This window comes from Aquarana catesbeiana, linkage group LG06, assembly GCF_042186555.1.
Source record: "Aquarana catesbeiana isolate 2022-GZ linkage group LG06, ASM4218655v1, whole genome shotgun sequence".
Taxonomy (NCBI): domain Eukaryota; kingdom Metazoa; phylum Chordata; class Amphibia; order Anura; family Ranidae; genus Aquarana; species Aquarana catesbeiana.
Window position 1 is genome coordinate 63,943,941 of NC_133329.1, and position 24,166 is coordinate 63,968,106.

At 40.7% G+C, this 24,166-nt stretch overlaps 2 protein-coding genes across 2 annotated transcripts in view; both read right to left on the reverse strand.

Annotated features, from left to right (window-relative positions):
* The window catches only part of LOC141148559 (uncharacterized), a 243,929-nt gene extending 219,862 nt beyond the window's left edge, over positions 1-24,067 (reverse strand). The window contains exon 1 of the mRNA XM_073636113.1: positions 23,928-24,067. Within this exon, the coding sequence (XP_073492214.1) occupies positions 23,928-23,973 (46 nt within the window). The 5' untranslated portion in view covers positions 23,974-24,067. The remainder of the gene's footprint in view (positions 1-23,927) is intronic.
* LOC141148558 (uncharacterized) overlaps positions 1-24,166 on the reverse strand; it is a gene marked incomplete in the record, with an annotated part of 670,733 nt that overhangs the window by 486,478 nt on the left and 160,089 nt on the right.

The following is a 24,166-nucleotide window of genomic DNA, read 5'->3' on the forward strand; positions in this document are numbered from 1 at the left end:
TATATATATATATATATATATATATATATAATCTCAAATAGTGGGTAGGTTACTTTCTTTTCTTTTTTCTGTTGTAGAAGTACCGTCAGGGTGGACTCCCAATCCTCCACCGATATTAAGTTGAAGAAAAAAGATGGGTCACATACTCCAATGCAATCCGTTTACTTGTTCAAGTTAAAAAGTATACAAATATGCAAGCCACTGTACAGTTGCGAGCATCACTGCTCTTTATCTGGCTGTGTGTATTGTACTGCCACAAAAATCGTACCTTTATCCTAAACACAAGGTGTGCCCCACAGGTGTAGAACCCAAATATGTAATCAATTCAGTCCTACATTAATTAACCCTCTAATGCTACATAGCAAACAAACCAATCAGAAACTAAGCGTGAACATAATTACAAAAAGGAAGAAAAGTATATTTAAAAACCCATACAAAACACCAATGAACAAACCCCATATAAACCTAACCATTACATATATGGTATGTGAAAATGACATCCCACTCCTCTCTCTAAGGATAATCGATGTAAGCAATAAAATGTTAATAATTATCAATATCGCTACATCTAAACATTGTTTCAGACGATTATCTTCAATAAAATTCCCGTTTCAAATCCTGTACCGCTTCCATTGGATCTGGGAGGAAAAACATGATATGTGATCCCAATCCATGTTTACAGAAATAGATACAAGTCATAGTCTCTATTAATTCCATTGGGATGAAGAGACTGTAACTTGTTAATCCACCATACCTCCCTTTTCTTAAGTTTTAGTATCCTGTCACCCCCTCTTTTATCCCTGGACACTTCTTCCAGTAAATGTCTCGATACTGGTATACTGGGCTGTTTATGTCTTATCGTGCTGTGATGTTGGGCTATTCTATCCTTGATCTTCTGAGTGGTCTCGCCGACATATATCAAACTACATGGGCATATGAGGATGTATACCACATACAAGGATTGGCATGTATGGAAACCATTAATTATTACCTTTTCTCCACTAACGGGATGTATATAATGGTCACCTTTAGGCTATGTTTCCACTAGTGAGTCCCCAAAGTCGCGCGATTTTGCCACGATTTTTTACCGCGATTTTACCGCGACTTTTTACCGCGATTTGAAGCAATGCCTGTATCTATGGACCTCAAGTCGCATCAAAGTGGGACCAAAGTAGTGCAGGGACTACTTTGAAGTCGCTGCGACTTGAAGTCGCACAGATATGAACGGTACTCATTGGAAATCATGGGAAACAATTTGTCATGCGACTTTTCAGTCCCAAGTCGCATGAAAAGTCGCACTAGTGGAAACAGAGCCTTAAGGAGTATATTGCATTGGATGCAATTTAAACAGGAAAAACATCCCTTCCTCTTTTCCCCCAGGAATGTCATTTTCGCTTCATGTATGTTAGCCTTAAATTCCGATCTAACTAAAGAATCCCTTAAAGTCTTATTGCGCCGATAGGCTCTCATGGGAACTTGTTGTAAAACATCTATTTGGGGATAGGATCATTTGAGAAGGGGCCAGTGTTTTTTGATGATACTAAAAATCTTTTCACTATAACTATTAAACTGAAATGTGAATGGTAATCTTGGTCTCTCCTGTTTCCGTTTCCTAAACACTGTCTTTGCATCCTCTTGCTGAATTTTATTAAACTCCTGTGTAATCATCCTCTCTGGATAACCCCGTTCCCTGAATTTTTGGCACGTTTCTTCAAATCTGGTTTTCTCACCATCTCATTGCTAACGATGCGTTTAACCCTTAGTAGTTGCCTCCTCATGAACGATTTAAACACGTGCGGGGCATGGTAGCTACTGAATAACAAAAGTTGATTTCTATCAGTGGGTTTTATATATAGGTGGGAATCAATCTGATCCCGATCTATATAGATCAGGGGTCTCAAACTAGCGGCCCTCCAGCTGTTGCAAAACTACAAATCTCATGAGGCATTGCAAGGCTGACAGTTACAAGCATGACTCCCACGGGCAGAGGCATGATGGGACTTGTAGTTTCGCAACAGCTGGAGGGTAACTAGTTTGAGACCCCTGATATAGATCCTTGTATCCAAAAAAATGGAATGGAATTACTGCCAATGGTAATTTTAAATTGTATTTGCTGGCAAAACCCATTCAACATCTCATCAAATAATTTCAAGGATTCAATTCTGCCCCGCCACTGTACCATCAATCGCAGCCACTGTACCATCAATCGCAGCCACTGTACCATCAATCGCAGCCACTGTACCATCAATCGCAGTCACTGTGCCATCAAATGCAGTCACTGTGTTCATAAATTGCCGCCACTGTGCCCATCAAACGCAGCCATTGTGCTGTATCAAATGCTGCCACTGTGCCCCATCAAATGCTCCCACTGTGCCCCATTAAACGCAGTCACTGTGCCATATCAAATGCTGCCAGTGTGCCCCATTAAACACAGCCACTGTGCCATATCAAATGCTGCCAGTGTGCCCCCCACCCACCAGCCCACCGTCTGCACTTACCCTGTCTCGGTGGGACAGCTCCTCAATGCTCCTCAATGTCTTCTCCCATCTCCTGCTATGATTGGACACCTGATAGGCATCCAATCACAGCGCCTGCCGTTTCAGCCGATCAGGTTACAGGTAACAGATCCGAGCACCTGATTGGCAGAGAGGCGGTTTAGTGTTAGGAAAGCGAATATTGCATTCACTTTTCTAATACAGCTGAGTGACCTGCGAGTGCCCAGCATGGCGCTTGCAGATCACCTTTTTTTGTTAGGGTGTACTAAAGCGCTGATATGTAGGTGGATAGTTGTGAGCTGGTGTTAAAATATTGTGAATAAAATATGTGAATAAAATTGTGAAAAAGTGTGTAAATATCAAAGACTGGGATAAAAGTGAATATATACCAACAATCCGCAACCTTTAGAATGTGGGTGAAAAATAGGAAATACCCAAATAATTAAAGCTGCACTTATGTGGAAAAAGTTCTCTGATTACCACTACAATGAAACTAATTAAATATATATATATATATATATATATATATATATATATATATATATATAAGTGCACTAATAATTAACTTCCTATTTGCATATAGTATTATGCATATCATAAACCGTGAAGTAAAAACATATAATATGTGATCCACAGTCAAATTAGAGCTTAAAATAATAAAAATCCATAGCTGCCTTCATAGAAAAGTATCGTATCTAGGTAAAATTCAGAAGAATAACCAGCAAAAAAATGATGTGTCTCAATCCTTATACATAGCGTCAATGTTCTTTGTATGTTCAGAGGAAAACATCCATCATAGATGCTATTGCCCTTACTTCAATCAAACAATTAAATGGGGCTATAGGTCTCTGCCCTGTAATTCTGAGGCTTATAGCTGATGAATTAAAATCCTCCCATTTCGTATTTATATTGTGTGATACAAAGAAAAGAAAGAAAAAAAATATATCATTGCGCAATGAAGCTACTTTTAAAAGGTCATCTGCATCCGCAGGATATTCACACACATTTAACTGGCAAATTAACGGACCGGCGCACGCCGATGTACGTCGGCAGAATGGCACGGCTGGGCAAATGGGCGTACCTGTACGTCCATTTGAATTCCCCGCCGTGCCATTGCATGCGCTCAGGCCAGGAGCTCCGTGAGTCGGGTCGTGGGTCCCGCGGACTCGATCACCACGGGGGATACGCGCTATCGCCTCACGGAGAGGACGAACAGGGAGATGCTGATGTAAACAGCATCTCCCCGTTCTGCCTAGTGACAGTGTCACTAATCTCTGCTCCCTGTCATTGGAGCAGAGATCAGTGACGTCACACACCAGCCCATCCCCCTGACAGTTAGTAATCACTCCCCTAGGACACACTTAACCCCTCCCCGCCCCCTAGTGGTTAACCCCTTCACTGCCAGTGTCATTTACACAGTAATCAATGCATTTTTTATCGCACTGATCGCTGTATAAATGACAATGGTCCCAAAAATGTGTCAAAAATGTCCAACGTGTCCGCCATAACGTCGCAGTCACAATAAAAATCGCTGATCGCGGCCATTACTAGTAAAAAAAAAATTTAAAATATAAATGCTATAAAACTATCCCCTATTTAGTAAACGCTATAACTTTTGCGCAAACCAATCAATCAACGCCTATTGCGATTTTTTTTTTTTTTACCAAAAATATGTAGAAGAATACGATCGGCCTAAACTGAGGAAAAAAAAAGTTTTTTTATATATTTCTGGGGGATATTTATTATAGCAAAATGTAAAAAATAATGCGTTTTTTTCAAAATTGTCCCTCTTATATTGTTTATAGAGCAAAAAATAAAAATCGCAGAGGCGATCAAATACCACCAAAAGAAAGCTCTATTTGTGGGAAAAAAAAGGACGTCAATTTTGTTTGGGAGCCACGTCGCACGACCGCGCAATTGTCAGTTAAAACGACGCAGTGCCGAATCGCAAAAAACGCTCTGGTCAGGAAGGGGGTAAAATCTTCCAGCACTTGTGAAACAATCAGGATCAGTTTTGTTTTCCTTCCTCTCACCGCTGGCAATGTGTCTCGGATGACGTCACTGGCTCCTTTCCGAGAATTACAGGGCAGAGACCTATAGCCCCATTCAATTGTTTGATTGAAATAAGGGCAATAGCATCTATGATGGATGTTTTCCTCTGAACATACAAAGAACATTGACGCTATGTATAAGGATTGAGACACATCATTTTTTTTGCTGATTATTATTCTTCTGAATTTTACCTAGATATTTTTCTATGAAGGCAGCTATGGATTTTTATTATTTTAAGCTCTAATCTGACTGTGGATCACATATTATATGTTTTTACTTCACGGTTTATTATATGCATAATACTATAGGCAAATAGGAAGTTAATTATTAGCGCACTTATATACATGTTTAATTAGGTCACCTTTTTTGCCGTAGGTTTGTGAATCAGGTGCTTAAAAAAATGCTTGTGGTCAGGTGCTTCAAAAAAATACCCCGCCGCTGTAATTCAGGCGCCCCGAAAAGGGGCTGGGCGCCTGAATAGGGTGTGGCAGCGGCGGCCATAGATAGATTCATGCAATGCCTGAATTTATCTATTGGTGTTAGAGGGGGTGGCAGGAGAGAGGGGGCGGCACCCGTGCACCCTTATGGATGCACCGCCACTGCTGGTAAGTGGTTTGTAAAGGTGGAGGTTATAGGCTTAAAGTGAAAAGTACAACAGTGGTATGACACTAAGGCACTTTTTCTTGCACAAGGCACTTTTAATAATTTTTTTGACTTTTTATATTAGTTCGATGTTTCATATTGTCGGGATCAGAGGGGTGAACAGCTGACTATGAGACAGTTCAGTTAAACTAAAAGGTGCTTTATTCAGCATAAAAGCAAAACAAATGGAGGAAACTACAGACTTTAAATACAGTTCCCACATGCTGGCATAGTACAGTTTCTCCAACAGTCAGGCTTAAAGGCAAAAACTTCAATGCTCTAGCCAGAGCTACAGTCCTTTACAGAGGATTAGCTCACCCAGCAGGTCACAGTCCACTTATGGAGTCTTCCAAAACAGCATGCAGCTCTCTCTCTCTTACTGCTAGCAAACAGCTCCACAATCAACCTCAGACCACCTAACTAATAACCAGGTCTAAAGGGAAAGTACCTGCCCCAGTGGCGGCTGGTGGTTTTTTTTTGGGGGTGTGTGTGGCGTTAAACAAGCACCACCCCCAGCAGCCGGTGGCAAATCCCCCCCCCCCGCTGTTTCCCGTTCGGTCTGGCACTTAAATAGAGCAGCAGGAGGGGAGGGGCTGACAGGCAAGGAAGGGAGGGGGGAGGACTGAGGAGAGCACAGAGGAGAGACAGGAGACACAGCGGATGACGGAGGCATGTAACCTGACCACGGTGTCAGGGCTCAGCAGCCATGATATACCGTGGTCAGTTTACAAAGGGGAGGGCAGAAACTGGCAGGATTAGACAGGTATTTCAGGCGATAGAAGGAGCCAAATTACACAGCGCAAGCACTGTGCTGTATAACATGCTTTAAAGGAACAGGATCTTCATTTTTATTTTTTTAGGTTAAACACTTTAACCCTGCCCCAGGTTGACTCTCTACAATATATAATCATGTGGCTTTATATATAAATTAATGGTGTTCTTGTAATATATATATATATATATATATATATATATATATATATATATATATATATATATATATATATATATACAGTATGTGTAGGTGTGTGTGCAGCACACCCACAAAGGAGCCACAAGTAGAGAGGGATCCCCCACCCTGCACAGCCAGGCACACCGCATCTTCACAGCACACTTGAGTCAGAAGAACAGTCCAGTACTTTGTTTTTTTTGTATTTTTATTTAGGGGAATAAACCTGGATAAGGATATTATGGGATGCCCACTTGATCAAAGCAGTAAAAATGAACACAATTGCATACAATCCGTATATACACTCCTCTTCTTTCTCCTGCACATCACTTGCTTGTTGAACTACAACCCCCCAGGACCAGCTGGCACTGTTATTTTGGTAGCAAAAGCCATTTACAGGCAGGAACCACGGGTCCCTTGTTTGTGTAGCAAAGTCCTAGTGCCCAACTGTCCTATCTGTGGCTACTGATCCCAGCACCACCTCTTCTGGAGCTGCCAGCCCACGTGGCTGCAGCTGCCCCTTTCACTAACCTTCCTGGCTAAACTTCCACAGTCCTCCCAGACTGACTCTACAGCCATCCCGGATTGCCACTCCTCAGTCTTCTCAGACTGCCTCTCAGTACTCCAAACTGTCTCGCTTACCAGCCAGCCAACTGTTGTCCTCCCTGGAGATCTCCTGGATGTGCTCTCTGGCTCCTGCTGTCCTCACACCTGCTTCTGTGCCTCTGGACAGGACTCCCTTTGTGTCTTGAAGAGGATATCTCCAGCACTTGAGCCTAGGCTGGAGGTCACCCCCGCTCCAGACTTGGGGGTTACACTCAAGGGCCCCCTAGCACTCCATCTCCAGCTTCCACATGAGCTCCACTGCTGAGCTGACCCTGAGTATTCATGAGGTGCCCATTTGCTGGGGATTAGTTGGGACCCCCCCATAATTACTGCCAGCATCTCCTCCTAAACTCCACCCCTATCCTTCTGGAAACTTCTACAAGGATCCAGAAGTAGGGGAGGAATCAGAGATGCTGCTGGTGAGTCATCCAGCCCTCCCTGAGTCAATCAATCTGACCCAGATTCAAACAGATAAGCTTGGCTGCCAGCCAAGCCTGAATTTACCTACTCTACAAAGAAAAATGATTCTAGCACACTAGAGGGTGCTACATACAGTAGGCCCCCTGGTACCGGAACTGGCTAATCTACTAATGCTAGGGGCAGCTACAAGGGTATAGCCATTAGATAGTGCTGTACCTTTTGCATTGCCTAGTCTCTAACCTACAGACTATGCAGGCACATATTTTGTAACAAAAAAAAAAAAACTTGACAGCTAATGCATTTTGGAGGTTGTACGAAAATCAGGCAAACTCCAAATAAAAGACTGGTCAACCAAATTGTCTGCCAGCAATCCAGTTGAGCAAACTTCTGTTTTCTACCAGAAGTATAGCTGTTCATGCATGGAAATTCACTCTGTGTACACAAGTCAAAATCAAATGTTCTCAGGCTATATTCTCAGCAATTCAAACATGTGTAAGCAGAGAATATTACATTATGGCCATTAGATGGTGCTGAGAAGCATACTTATCTCCTCTGATAGTCAGAGCCATCTAGAGGCCATAATGCAGTATTTTACGTATACACACATTCGATATGCCTTGGACCACTCTGCCTGACTCCCTGTTATGTGATCGCTGTGCATAGCCAATCACAGCTATCACAGGGAGACAGGGAAAGGTTTTATAATGAGCACTTCCTGCATCAATCTGCATGCTCACATCCAGGCATGAGCTGAGTATGGTGAGCATTCACAAACAAAACAAACGTCCAGGACGTTCTTAACTGTGCTGTCGTAACATGCATGAGGTCGATTTGCACATCAATTGAAAAATAAAGTCGAGGGGGGCAGGAGGCGGAGCCTAGCGGAGCAGACATGCATTGTTAGAGCTCCACACCGCTGAGGAGAGAAGAGAAGGACAAAGCGGAGCCTGCAGGCTCAAAAGGTATCCATTTGAACCTTTTTGCCCCAGGGAACAAACTGTGAAAGTTTGGGCAGGAAATATGGTACTGGGAGGAAACCGTGGCAGAAATAAAAATCACCTCACAAAGAGCTCACAGGCACTCACTGCAGCTGAAGCAGCTCCAGTCACCTCACAAGATACAGCATCAGGGCGCTCTCACAGACAGAAAATGTCACAGCAAGACTCTCCATTTGAGTCAGATACAGAACAAATCCTCTCACAAACTTCTCCACAAGCCTCCTCAGCATCCCCAGTAATATTATTACAATTTGAAAAGATGCTTCATAAGGCTTTAAAACAAACCTCAGACCAAATAACAAACAGCCTAACCAAAGAAATGAGAGAGCTGGGAAACCGCACCGCAGCCTTAGAAATAAAAATGGATGAAATTGAAATTACAACCCAAGAAAATATAACAGAATTGGAACAATTAAAAAAAGAGAATTTAATACTTCAAACTAAGCTCGAAGATTACGAAAATAGAGCCAGACGTTCAAACTTGCGCATAAGGGGAATACCTGAAACTGTGACAGACCTGCAATCTACTATTACTGCTCTATTACAAGAACTAAAGCCAGATATCCCTATTGAACGTTTAGAACTGGACAGAGTACACAGAGCCCTCACAGCCAAAAAGAAAGATGGACCCCCACGTGATATAATCACAAAATTTCATTATTACAGAACGAAAGAACAAATACTAATTGCTGCAAGAGAAAAAAAGGAACTTAATTTTCAAGGACACAATTATCAATTTTTTGCTGACCTATCCCAACTTACTATTACTAAAAGACGATCCATGAAACCCCAACTAATGGAACTGCAACGCCACAACATTATGTATCAATGGGGCTTCCCCTTTTCAGTCAGATTTAACTACCAAGGTACAATTTACAGAAGCAGATCAGCAGATGAACTACAACAAACCCTTTTAAAATTAAATCTGACAGAACCCACAAGCAGCAACTCTCCCACACGCAGAAGAATGACATCATCTTCACCTTCAGGCAGCACCCAGAAAATTCCAGAACAAAATGGGAATCATCATTCTCACAAAAGAGGCCGTTATGCCACATCATCCATGGACCAAGAAGATTCAATGGACTGACATCCTAATTCCTGATATCTCTTCATTTATTATACTAAGAGATGGTTCTCTATAAAAAACCTATATTTATGACTGAATGTAACTGCATTCTGATAGTCACACACTGTGTGGGATCATGTTACATTCCAGTTATATTTCTTATTACTTCTGATTCATATAGCCTTAGAATATATAAGTGAAATAAGGAAATTCTTGTTCAGTTATATATTTTCAGGTAATAACAATAGATTTATTACTTTTTAGGACAAATATGTTCAATAATCCAGAAGTAATGGAAGCTTTTTCTTTCTTTTCTTAAAACAAATATATTATTACCTAACTAGTTCCTAGAATTATGTTTTTGTTTATTCTAATCTGAAGCAATACAACCTCAATTTTATGAGTTAACATATCTAAACAGTTACATATGAATAAAATATGTAATTGTTTACTCTAAAAGGGTTAAAATCCCCAAATAATTCAAACTATCTTCATCAATACCAAAGTTATTAACAGTACCTTTCTAGCTGAATTATTTAGCCTAGGGCAAGACTAACCATATACAACCACCCTGGAATAAATAATTTCAACAAAAACTATATTCTGCACTCCAATTAATGAAACATCATTTTGATGTCTTTTGACATAGCACTTCTCTCCTGTAAGCGGAAGATCCGTGTACCCCCATTAGCCCTCCTCATTCTCCCAACCATATTATGTGGGAGTGTGACGAAGGCACTTATTCCCCTGAGAGAGATATTTATTCTCTTTCACGGGTAAATTGTGATTACTTGCAAAAAATAATTTATACAATGTATCATCTAATCTCATATGTTTTTTGTTTACTCTTTGCTCCAGAATTCACTGGTTTCTTTTCTATCTATTCATTTCTTCAGTCCACACAGGTTGATCTGCACAGTCAGCTCTGCATAACAAAAAGTAAGTCAAAACTATTTGATCTATTGCCATGGCACCACTGAATATACTTTCCCTGAATGTTCAGGGAATAAATGTCCCTCAAAAAAGGACCAAAGCCTTCCGTACTTTCCATAACAAGAAGGCTCACATAGTATGCCTCCAAGAAACACACTTCACCAAAGATTCTACTCCAAAATATATTTCTCCTTTTTATCAACAAATTTACACGGCTTCTGCCTGTACCAAGCAAAGGGGAACTCTAATTGCATTTCACCGATCCACACCATTCACCTTATCATCAGAAATTAAAGACCCAGAAGGTAGATACCTGATACTCATGGGTTATATAATGGATACAGCAATCACGGTGATTTCCTACTACGCCCCTAACAAACAACCTACACCATTCCTCTCACATATATTACAAGTGATTAATACACACAAAATAGGAACAGTGATAATGTGTGGGGATTCGAACCAGGTCCTCCTCCCATTTCTAGATAAATCACCTTTTACACCATCCAAAATAACCTCTAGATTACCTTTTTCTCAACTTCTTTCCAAATACAATCTGGTAGATTCATGGAGAGAAAGTAACCCAATGAAAAAGAAATTCACTTATTTCTCGCACCCTCATCAAACCTTCACCAGAATAGATCATATTTTTCTAACAATAGGAATGATACCAGAAATTATTGCATCAGATATAATTCCGATTCCGTGGTCTGACCATAATGCAGTATACACTACTATAGCCTCAGCCATACCAAAAGCGCATGACCCAACGTGGTACTTACCGGACATAATGCTCAAACACCCACTACATCAGATGGCCATTGAACAAGCTTTAAAGGAATACATATCAATTAATAATACAACAGACATCTCCCCAATAACACTGTGGGAAGCTCATAAGCCTGTCTTGCGTGGTACAATACAAAGACAAATGGCACTATTTAAACGGGAACGCAAAAATCTAGCAAAAAAACTAGAACTCAATTTTAATGCAGCCTACATATCATTTCAAGATAATCCATCTCAGAGTACAAAATCTCATCTGGAAAAATCTAGATTGGAATACGATCTATTTCTCACTGAGTCAGTTGATAAATCCCTCAAACGCTCCAAACACAATTTCTACATGAATACAAACAAACCAGGTACATATTTGGCTCGGGCATTAAATTCAACTAACAAATCTTTCAAACCAATACGTTTGAAATTATCAAAAAATGTTTACACTTGTAATCCAGTTAAAATAGTCCATAAATTTCACTCACATCTCGCAACTTTATACAAGACAAACAATGAATTTAATCCTACAGAGGCTGAATCCTTCTTCTCAAAAATAACCTTACCTGAGTTATCTCAGAATCAAAAAAGCAGTTTGGATGAGCCTATAACTATAGATGAAGTTGCTAACGCCATAAAAGACCTAAAACTTAACAAAAGACCAGGCCCAGACGGCTACTCGGCTTTATACTATAAAACATTCTCAGAAATACTCTCTCCCATTCTCACTGAAACTTTTAACAAACTTCTAGATGGACATTCTTTTCGGCAAGAAACACTAATGGCAATTGTTTGTATGATCCCAAAACCCCTTTCTGATGATACTTCCTGTGTGAATTATCGGCCTATCTCTCTGTTAAACCTCAATATTAAATTATTAGCAAAAATAATAGCAAAACGCCTCAATAGCATTATAGGAAAATTAATACATAGAGATCAAGTAGGCTTCATGCCAAATAGACAGGCAGGCGATAATATATGCAGGGCAGTGTTATTGGCACATATTGCTAAAAAACGGAAAATCCCTTTATGTTTTCTATCTCTCGATATTAAGAGGGCATTTGACACAGTATCCTGGCAATATATGCAATATTCATTACAAAAATGGGGTTTTGGACCCCACTTTTTAACATGGATCAAAGCATTATATAATAAACCCAAAGCCTATATAAAATATGCTGGATACAAATCTGAAGCCTTTAATATCGAAAGAGGTACCCGACAGGGTTGCCCATTATCTCCCTTATTATTTGCCCTTATACTCGAACCCATGGCCCAATACATCAGAACAAACCAAACTATAACTGGCATTGAAGTAGGAGGTATTACACACAAATTATGTATATTTGCAGACGATATATTACTTTTTCTATCATCACCACAGGTCTCTGGTCCTAACTTAATACCAGCTCTTGATGGATTTGCAGCCCTATCCGGCCTTATGATTAATCCTAAGAAATGCCTAGTGCTTAATATTTCACTCACAAACATGGAATTGATCCCGGCTAGGGCTGCACTCCCATTCACATGGGCAGAAAAATCAATCCCATATCTTGGAATTTATTTAACAGCATCTCATTCTGACTTATTCTCAACCAATTATCCTCCTGTATTAAGACAGATCACAAATCTAATAAAACAATGGTCGCAACTTCCTTTATCCTGGATGGGGAAGATTAATGCAATCAAAATGACTATTCTACCCAAATTGCTTTATCTATTCAGAGTCCTCCCTATTCCAATTCCTTCCTATTTTTTGAGAATAGTACAAAAAAGAGCAACTTCGTTTATATGGGGCTCTTCTAAACCACGTATACCTATACACACACTACATCTTCCCAAAAATAAAGGAGGCCTGGGATACCCTAATTTTACTAACTACTACAGAGCAGCACATTTGGCCAGTCTGTCCAAATACCATGCAAAACAGGAAATCCCATTATGGGTATTTATAGAGGCTTCAGAAAATGACCCTCTATTAATATCAAATTTATTATGGCTTGATCCTAAAGACCGCTTTAAAATTCATAATCCCATAACTAAACACTTCTTATCTCTCTGGGATAAACTAAAAACCAAATATCAGTTACAATCTCCACACAATCCTCTCCTTTCTTTTATCAGAAATCCGGCCTTTTATCCGGCATGGATCTACCCAAATTCTTTTAAAGCTTGGACAACATCAGGCATTCAGACACTAAATGACTTCATAGCATCTAAATCATTCCTTTCATTCCCATCGCTTAGAGAAAAATATGATCTACCAAACTCTGAGATATTTAGATATCTCCAAATCAAAAATTTCTATACACCATTCCTAAAGGGGGATACACCATTATCCTAATTATCCATTTTTGAATCAATCTGTACAAAAGATCCATTTGCTAAAGGTACAATTTCATCACTTTATAATCAATTATATGGAGTAGCAAATCTTAATAGACCCTCTTACGTTCAGAGGTGGGAGGAGGACCTGGGACGAACTTTAGAAGACAAGGACTGGTCTAACATATGGCTCACATCTAAATCATCTTCACCCAACATCTTAGCACTGGAGACAAATTATAAAGTCCTAACTCGCTGGTACCTTGTACCCGCTAGAGTGGCAAAATATTCACCTAATACCCCAGCTCTTTGTTTTCGAGGATGCCCAGAAATAGGCACATATTTACACATATGGTGGACGTGCCCAGTAATCCAAACCTTCTGGAAGGAAGTCTTCGTGATTGCATCTAAAATATTTAAAAAAATAATACAACCAGATCCATATTTAACTTTACTTAATCTAAAACCGGAATGGTTAACACTCTCTCAATTCAAACTTATGATCCAACTAATAACGGCTGCAAAACAAACAGTGGCCAAGGCATGGAAATCTCCTACATTGGTACTAGCAGAAACAATTCACAGAATGAATAATACAATGTCCCATGCTAAGATGGTAGCCATCGATCAAAATCAAATTCCAAAATTTGAAAAACTTTGGCACCCTTGGATAAAACAACAGTTCCTGTCAAACTTCAATGACTCTGTCCTGTTGCCATGGTAACAGATTAAATGACTTACAGAGACACCCATTCTAAGGCTTCAAAGAGAACTAAAAAGAATAATAAACTGACGAGCGGGACAACCTTGTGGACCATACCTCTACCTTTCAACCCTTTTTCTTCTTTCTCTTTCCTTTTCTCCACCTTACGATTAAAGCTTATTATCAGAATTTATTTGACCTATATACACTCTACTTGTAAACAATATGTATAGTAGGTATAAATCATTTAAATACCTACAAAAGTAACTAAGGAAATGATATATATCTTTAATTTAGGTTTACGTGAACCCAATGTTTAATATTTGAAATTTCATGATATTTACCTATATAAACCCTACTGTAAAACAATGAGCTTACTTTATAGATCCTTGTAAACTTACTTTATGTATCTTTATAACATTGTATACTCAATAAACTTCTTTTGACAAGGAAAAATAAAGTCGAAGCCTGTATGGTCACTATTAGATAAGCCCTTGGTTGCACTTTAGGAAAAGTTCCAGAAACATGCACCTGATATGGTGCAACGCACCTGACACTGACCTGTATACTATATAGTATATATTATATATCAATTATATCTATACAGTATCTCACAAAAGTGAGTACACCCCTCACATTTTTGTAAATTTTTTTTATATCTTTTCATGTGACAACACTGAAGAAATTACCCTTTGCTACAATGTAAAGTAGTGAGTGTACAGCTTGTATAACAGTGTAAATTTACTGTTCCCTTAAAATAGCTCAACACACAGCCATTAATGTCTAAACCGCTGGCAACAAAAGTGAGTACACCCCTAAGTTAAAATGTCCAAATTGGGCCCAAAGTGTCAATATTTTGTGTGGCCACCATTATTTTCCATCACTGCCTTAACCCTCTTTGGCATGGAGTTCACAGGTTGCCATTGGAGTCCTCGTCCACTCCTCCATGACGACATCACGTAGCTGGTGGATGTTAGAGACCTTGCGCTCCTCCACCTTCCATTTGAGGATATCCCACAGATGCTCAATAGGGTCTAGGTCTGGACACATGCTTGGCCAGTCCATCACCTTTACCTTCAACTTCTTTAGCAAGGCAGTGGTCTCTTAGAGGTGTGTTTGGGGTCGTTATCATGTTGGAATACTGCCCTGCGGCCCAGTCTCCAAAAGGAGGGGACCATGCTCTACTTCAGTATGTCACAGTACATGTTGGCATTCATGGTTTCCTCAATGAACTGTAGCTCCCCAGTGCCGGCAGCACTCATGCAGCCCCAGACCATGACACTCCCACCACCATGCTTGATTGTAGGCAAGACACACTTGTCTTTTTACTCCTCACCTGGTTGCCGCCACACACGTTTGACTCCATCTGAACCAAATAAGTTTATCTTGGTATAATCAGACCACAGGGCATGGATCCAGTAATCGATGTCCTTAGTCTGCTTGTCTTTCTTGTGCATCATCTTTAGAAGAGGCTTACTTCTGGGATTACAGCCAAGCAGGCCAATTTGATGCAATGTGCGGCGTATGGTCTGAGCACCGACAGGTTGCTGCACTCTGCCGCTGGTAGCACTCATATACCGCATACACACGAGTGGAATGTCCGACAGAAAAAGCCAGACGGAAGCTTTTCATCATATAATCCGATCGTGTGTATGCCTCATCGGACTTTTTTTTTCGAAAATTCCGACGGACCTAGAAATAGAACATTTTCTAAATATTTCCGACGGAACCAATTCCTATCGGGAAAACCGCTCGTCTGTATGCTGTTCCGATGGACCAAAAACAACGCATGCTCTGAAGCAAGTACGAGATGGAAGCTATTGGCTACTGGCTATTGAACTTCCTTTTTCTAGTCCCGTCGTACGTGTTGTACGTCACCTCGTTCTGGACGGTCGGACTTTGGTGTGACCATGTGTATGCAAGACCGCTTGAGTGGAATTCCGTCGGAGTTCCGTCGGAGAAACCTTTGGAGTTTATTCTGATGGGAAAACCGGTCGTGTGTACAGGGCATTACGTCTATTTCCCAAAGACAACCTCTGGATATGACGCTGAGCACGTGCACTCAATTTCTTTGGTTGACCATGGTGAGGCCTGTTCTGAGTGGAACCTGTCCTGTTAAACTGCTGTATGGTCTTGGCCACCGTGCTGCAGCTCAGTTTCAGGGTATTGGCAATCTTCTAATAGCCTAGGCCATCTTTATGTAGAGCAACAATTCTTTTTTTCAGATCCTCAGAGAGTTCTTTGCCATGAGGTGCCATGCTGAATTTCCAGTGACCAGTATGAGAGAGTGAGAGCGAAAAACAACAGATTTAACACACCTGCTCCCCATTCACACCTGAGACCTTGTGACACTAACACGACACATGACACCAGGGAGATAAAATGGCTAATTGGGCCCAATTTGGACTTTTTCACTTAGGGGTGTACTCACTTTTGTTTCCAGTGGTTTAGACATTAATGGCTGTGTGTTGAGTTATTTTGGAGGGTCAGCAAATTTACACTGTTATACAAGCTGTACACTCACTACTTTACATCGCAGCAAAGTATCAAGATATAATAAAATATTTACAGGGGTGTACTCACTTTTGTGAGATACTGTGTGTGTGTGTGTGTATATATATCTATATATATTAATATATAGATATATATAGTAGTATGGGCATAGCACCCAACTGTCCCTCTTTCCTCCTCATTTGTTCCTCATTTTGCTTTGATCTATATAGTTGTATATAAAATGCACTTTTTATCTTTCAAAAAGTGTTTTCCAGCGCTAAACCTTTCATCCGATATCTAAATTGCTGCATTTGTAAATGTCAAAATCCAGTATAAAGGAATAGTAGTGGTAAAAAAAAGCACTTGTGGGTTTAACTAATCATTTTTTGTATGAGTCTAATTAAGGGGGCGTGGCTGGAGTGTGTCCTATGCCTACATACTTTTGCTAATAGGTGTCCCTCGTTCCCATCTCAAAAAGTTGTAAGGGGTGAGTATGGGGAGTCTGGGATCACCGGCCAGCCACTTGTAAAAGTAAACAGTCTTTATCCTTCTCTCAAAAACAAACAAAACAGCTTTCTTCAGCAAAGAAAACACAAACAGTCACCAATTCTGCTATAACAAAAAACAACACAATGGCTCACCACCAGTATACCAGTTCCACACCAGGGCTTAAGGTTCTCATCCACTTCAGGGTACTGAAGGCCGCAAGAGCTCAGCAAATAAAGTCTCAGTTGCCAGACGGTCTACTTTCTCACAGCTTTGTTCTCCTGCACTCCACTGACAGATGCTGACTCAGTACTGCTCTTTTTCAGGCCTTCCCTGTGGGCGGGTTAACCCTTTTGGTCCAAGGTCCCTGTAATCAGATCTGGAGGTGCTTTCCCACCCAAATTCTTTCTAATCTTCTGAATTCCAGGTCCCAAATGAGAATGTAGGAGATGCACACGGGGTGAATTTGTGGACCTGCACCTGCATGCCATATTGGGACTGGGCTTGTCTGTGCAGCTGCATGTCCTAAAAGACTAAAATAGGATGACGGGATGCATGCAGCACCTGTGCATCCCTATGACTGTAAAAGTCAGATTTGCATGAGGCATGGAGCTATTCATCCCATGTGAACTGGGCCTTTCCGAATTGAAAATCAGTCCTCTCCTCTCTGAACAGACTACCCTGGAACCCCTCACCATGCATGGATGAGAACCTCTGAATACTCAAATGTCTCTTATCATCCCCCTTAAAGGGAACACAACCCAAATAACAGGGAAACATACCTGCAGTAAATGACCCATCCCTGGCATCCTGTACAATATATATACAGTATATATAGTACATTTTAATTAGAGCAGACTTTTTCATTTATTTAACCACTTTATGACCGCCCACCACACATATACTGCGGCAGGGCTGGTGCTTTGCACAGGACAACGTATTTAGTACATGATCCTACACTTCCGGGTCTGGGGCGCACATGTACGCCGCCAGCGACCTGCTCCCACTATGATTAGACACAGCGGAAGCTGATCTGCAGGTCAGAACTCTATATCCGCCAGCACCCACCGATCATTAGGCAGAGAGCCAGCATGATATGTAAACAAGGCAGATCGCTGTTTTGTCAATAGGGAAGGCATTGATCCTGTGTTCCTGCAAAGTAGGGGCACCAATCAATGCCTTCCTCTAGTAAAAGCATCGCCCACACAGTGCACAAACACTGGTTAGGCACACAGTTAACCCTTTAATCACCCCTGATTTTAACCCCTTCCCAGCCAGTGTCATTAGTACAGTGGCAGTGCATATTTTTAGCACTGATCACTGTATTAGTGTCACTGGTCCCAAAAAAGTGTCAGTTAGTGTCAGAATATATGACATCGCAGTCCAACTATAAGTCGCTGATCGTCACCATTACTAGTAAAAAAATAAATAAAAGAAATATCCCATAGTTTGTAGATGCGATAACTTTTGCTCAAACCAATCAATATACACTTATTGGGATTTTGTTTACCAAAAAGATGTAGTAGAAAACATATTGACCTAAATTGATGAAGTAATTTGATTTTTTTTCTTCATTTTTTTTATTGGATGTGTTTTATAGCAGAAAGTAAAAAGTATTTTTTTTTTCTTTTAAATTGTCGGTCTTTTTTGTTTATAACGCAAAAAATAAAAACCGCAGAGGTGATCAATAACCACCAAAAGAAAGATCTATTTGTTGGAATAAAAGGACATACATGACCGCGCAATTGTCAGTTAAAATAACGCAGTGCCATATCGCATTTCCTGTTGCCCCTGTTTCCTGCAGCCATTTGCAGCTTTCACATTGCAACCAATAATTTTGATTGATTATTAATTGACATTCCTAACAAATCCATAAGCCATTTAGTTGAATAGAGGAGGCCCAACACCCAGCAATGTATACACATACCTCCCAACATTTCGAGATGGGAATGAGGAACACCTACTAGCCAACATAGGTAGGCATAGGCCACACCCACCTTAACCGCTTCCCGACCACCTCAAAGAGGTGGCTTGCGCGCGCGTGCCGAGAGCTCCGTGAGTCAGATCACAGGTCCCGTGGACTCGATGTCCACGGGAATACCCGCGATCTTCACACGGAGAGGAAGAATGGGGAGATGCTAATGTAAACAAGCATCTCCCCATTCTGCCTAGTGACACCGGGGGTCATTTACTATAGAGCTGCGGCACTAATTAGCGCTAATTAGCGGTAATTACCACAAAATCGATATTCACTATAGCGCTGGTGAGAAAATACTCCCAAAATCGAATTTACTATAGTTCCCTGAAACCAAATAGCGCCCAAACCCTCATGCCCCGTACACACGGTCGGATTTTCCGATGGAAAATGTCCGATCGGAGCGTGTTGTCGGAAATTCCGACCGTGTGTGGGCTCCATCGGACATTTTCCATCGGATTTTCCGACACACAAAGTTGGAGAGCAGGAGATAAAATTTTCCGACAACAAAATCCGTTGTCGGAAATTCCGATTGTGTGTACACAAATCCGACGGACAAAGTGCCACGCATGCTCAGAATAAATAAAGAGATGAAAGCTATTGGCCACTGCCCCGTTTATAGTCCCGACGTACGTGTTTTACGTTACCGCGTTCAGAACGATCGGATTTTCCGACAACTTTGTGTGACCCTGTGTATGAAAGACAAGTTTGAGCCAACATCCGTCGGAAAAAATCCTAAGATTTTGTTGTCGGAATGTCCGAACAAAGTCCGACCGTGTGTACGGGGCATTACTCTGCTAAAACCTGGAGTAGTGCACATGGAAATAATGTTTAGAGCATGATATAATTGCCTAAATTGTACTGAAATATGCGATATATTATTTAAAGATAATCTGCTTTTAAACTGTGAAAAAGTGATTTCTACACTGAAATATCTTTAAAAGTCTGAAAAGTGAAAAATTCCCCGTTTTGGACAACTAGGTGCCAACACAACTGAGCATGCTCAGACCTGAAAATAACTCTCATTTTAACTCAAGTGTCTTTTTTAGCCGGAGCTATAGTAAATACCAAAATGAGAGCTAATTAGAGAGCATTTTTTTAAGTGAAAATCTGCTCTATTTTAGTCCAAATGAAGTTTCAGTCATTGATTCTAATGGAACAATTCTAACTTTCACAAAAAAAAAAACTTTTAATGTTGAGATGAAATGTATCTTTCTGTGAAATAAACTTTCCTTTGCAACATTGTTGCTTCTACTTAAAATATTTTTATTTTAAGAATACTAGAATGTGGAATGTTTTGATAAAATATATTTTTCTCTGTCACTTTCACTTGTTACTCTCCATCTCACAACAATCTTTACCCCAAACTCACACAGGTGTCTTCATAATCCACAAACAATACCATTGCTGATGCAAATTTAAAATGAATCACAATTTTTTGTGCTTTTTATTATTTCCAAATATTCATAATTTGAGCCCAAAAAATGTAATATGTGTACCAACACCAGAAATCAAAATGTAATTCCCAAAAATGTGAGGGTAATATTCTACTCTCACCCACAAAAAAACACCAAATATCACAGAATAAATCAAGAAGAATAACTCTTGAGTAATGTAATTCCATCACTTGTATGTCCAAAGAAATGCAGTATTTATGTGTAGTTATGTGTAGGAGGCTCTCTCATGTGGTATCTCTGTGGCTTAGAGGTTAGAACTTCTGCTTAGTATCTCTTAGTGTCTGAGTTCAAATCCCAACCATGTTACTTCATGTAGAGAAGTTGTCTCATCTCCAAGGTCCTATAACTATGTCTAAATGTAGTAGTTATGTGTAGGAGGGTTCCACCACCATTGTAAGTCTTTTCCAGATACACTATTAAGCCAAAAGTATTTGGACGTCTGCCTTTACACACACATGAACTTTAATGGCAGCCCAGTCTTAGTCCATAGGGTTAAAATTTGATTTGGCCCACCCTTTGCAGCTATAACAGCTTCTGGGAAGGCTGTCCACAAGGTTTAGTGTGTCTATGGGAATGTTTGATCATTCTTCCAGAAGTGCATTTGTGGGGCCAGGCACTGATGTTGGATGAGAAGGCCTGGCTCGCAGTCTCTACTCTAATTCAGCCAAAGGGTGTTCTATCGGGTTGAGGCCAGGACTCTGTGCAGGCCAGTCAAGTTTCTCCACCCCAAACTTGCTCATCCATGTCTTAATGGACCTTGCTTTGTGCATTGGTGTGCAGTCATGTTGGAACAGGAAGGGGCTTTCCCCAAACTGTTCCCACAAAGTTGGGAGCATGAAATTGTCCAAAATGTCTTGGTATGCTGACGCCTTAAGAGTTCCCTTAACTGGAACTAAGAGGCCAAGCCCAACCCCTGAAAAACAACCCCACATCATAATCCCCCCTCCACAAAATCATTTGGACCAGTGCACAAAGCAAGGTCCATAAAGACATGGATGAGGGAGTTTGGGGTGGAGGAACTTGACTGGCCTGGACAGAGTCCTGACCTCAACACAACAGAACACCTTGGGGATGAATTAGAGAGGAGACTGTAGGTCAGGCCTTCTCATCCAACATCAGTGCCTGACCTCACAAATGCACTTGGAAGAATGGTCAAACATTCCCATAGACACACTCCTAAACCTTGTGGACAAGAAGAGTTGAAGCTGCTATAGCTGCAAAGGGTGGGCCAAATGAGTTTTGAACCCAATACTAATACTGGGATGCCATTACAGTTCATGTGCATTTAAAGGCAGGCGTCCCAATACTTAGGCCAATATATTGTATATTGCTTGTGACACTGAGCATGGCTATGGACTTAGGGCTGGTTCACACCACAGAGATGCAGACTGTCTCTTGTCATTTTTAACATTTTTGACATTTGATTTTTGTGAAATGGTAGGGGTACTTTTGTATCCCCTTACCATTTCACACAGGGGGGAGGGCCGGGATCTGGGGGTCCCCTTGTTAAAGGGGGCTTCCAGATTCCGATAAGCCCCCCCGCCCGCAGACCCCCACAACCACCGGGCAAGGGTTGTGGGGATGAGGCCCTTGTCCCCATCAACATGGGGACAAGGTGTTTTGGGGGGCTACCACAAAGCACCCTCCCAATGTTGAGGGCATGTGGCCTGGCACGGTTCAGAAGGGGGGGCACTCTCTCGTCCCCCCTCTTTTTCTGCCTGCCAGGTTGCGTGCTCGGATAAGGGTCTGGTATGGATTTTTGGGGGGACCCAACGCCATTTTTTTTTTAAAATTTTGGCACGGGGTTCCCCTTAAAATCCATACAAGACCTAATGGGCCAGGTATGGAATTTAGGGGGACCCCCCACGCCATTTTTTTGTAAATTTTAGTTTGGGGTTCCCCTGTGGGGAATTCCCATGCCGTTTTTATCAATGAACTTTTATGTGTATTGTCGGACCGGCAATTCATTAATAGCCGCAAGTAGTTTTAAATGACTTTTTTTCCTTTGAAATGTCATTTTGCTGTCAGACTGTTCTAAACACGGGAAACATGCGCACCTTTACAGGCATACTATAGACACCCCCCAGGTATGAAATTTAAAGGAATATTACACTTTTATTGTTTCACTCAAAGCATTATTAAAATCACTGCTCCCGAAAAAACGTCCGTTTTTAAAAAAAATTTTGGCATTGATCCATGTCCCCTGGGGCAGGACCTGGGTCTCCAAACACTTTTTATGGCAAAGAACTTGCATATAAGCCTTCAGTGAGAACTTTGGATTTTGCAGGTTCGAGCCCCATTGACTTCCACTATTCCAGCATATGTTATCTGACAGGCATTATTGCCACAATAGCGCTGCTTTCCATTTGCATTAGCGCTGACTTTCTGAGAGTTGAAGTCTTTCTGGCCTTTTTTGAGAGTTATTTTTTGGTACTGCAGGAAATTTTTTTGGCGCTATAGTAAATGACCCCCACTGTCACTGATCACAGCTCCCTGTGATCGGGAGCGGTGATGAGTGACATGTCACTCGTAGCCACGCCCCCTAACAGTTAGAATCACTCCCTAGGACACACTTAACCCTTTCCTAGCCCCCTAGAGGTCAACCCCTTCACTACCAGTGTCATTTTACAGTAATCAATGCAATTTTATAGCACTGATCACTGTAAAAAGGACAATTGTCCCAAAAATGTGTCAAAATTGTCCGATGTGTCCGCCATAATGTCGCAGTCATGATAAAAATCACAGATCGCTGCCATTACTAGTAAAAAAAAAAATATTAATAAAAATGCCATAAAACTATCCCCTATTTTGTAGACACGATAACTTTTGCGCAAACTAATCAACAAACGCTTATTGTGATTTTTTTTAGCAAACATATGTAGAAGAATACGTATTGGCCTAAACTGAGGAAAAAAATGTTTTTTTTACATATTTTTGGGGGATATTTATTATAGCAAAAAGTAAAGCGTTTTTTTCAAAAGTGTCGCCATTTTTTTGTTTATAGCTCAAAAAATATAAACCGCAGAGGTGATCAAATACCACCAAAAGAAATAAATTTGTGGGAAAAAAAGACTTCAATTTTGTTTGGGAGCCACATCGCACGACCGCGCAATTGTCAGTTAAAGCGACGCAGTGCTGAATCTCAAAAAGTGCTCTGATCTTTGGCCAGCAAAATGGTCCGGAGCTTAAGTGGTTAAAGGAGAATGAACCAAAAAAAAGGTTCATTAGATCCACAAGTGCTTTTTTTACTGATACTATTCCTTTACATTGGCTTTTAAAATTTACAAAATGCAGCAATTTAGAAATTGGATGAAAGGTTTAGCACTGGGAAACACTTTTTGAAAGATAAAAAGTGCATTTTATATACAACTATATAGATCGGACCAAAATGAGGGACAAATGAGGAGGAATGAGGGACAGAGGGACATGGTGCCAAATCAGGGACACTCCCTCAAAATCAGGGACAGTTGGGAGCTATATATACAGAAGACACGCTCAGTGATCTCTACCTATAGAAAACATTATATGAAGATAAAGATTTACTCACTTGTGTGCCATAGAAGAAGTGGAAGCAAAGCCTTCACAGCAGACATGTTCTGGGATTTGGGCGTAGTGTGGAGTCTAAGGATTGTGTGTTATTTTCACTTTCATTTTTGCAACCATTACAATGGGAGGAAGGAGAGGTGAGGAGGAAGTCTGCTCTTCATTTCCACCATTCAGATCGGACATCCATGATGAGTAAAGATTTATGTATTTTCTACAATTTGTTTACATGGGACCATGAGC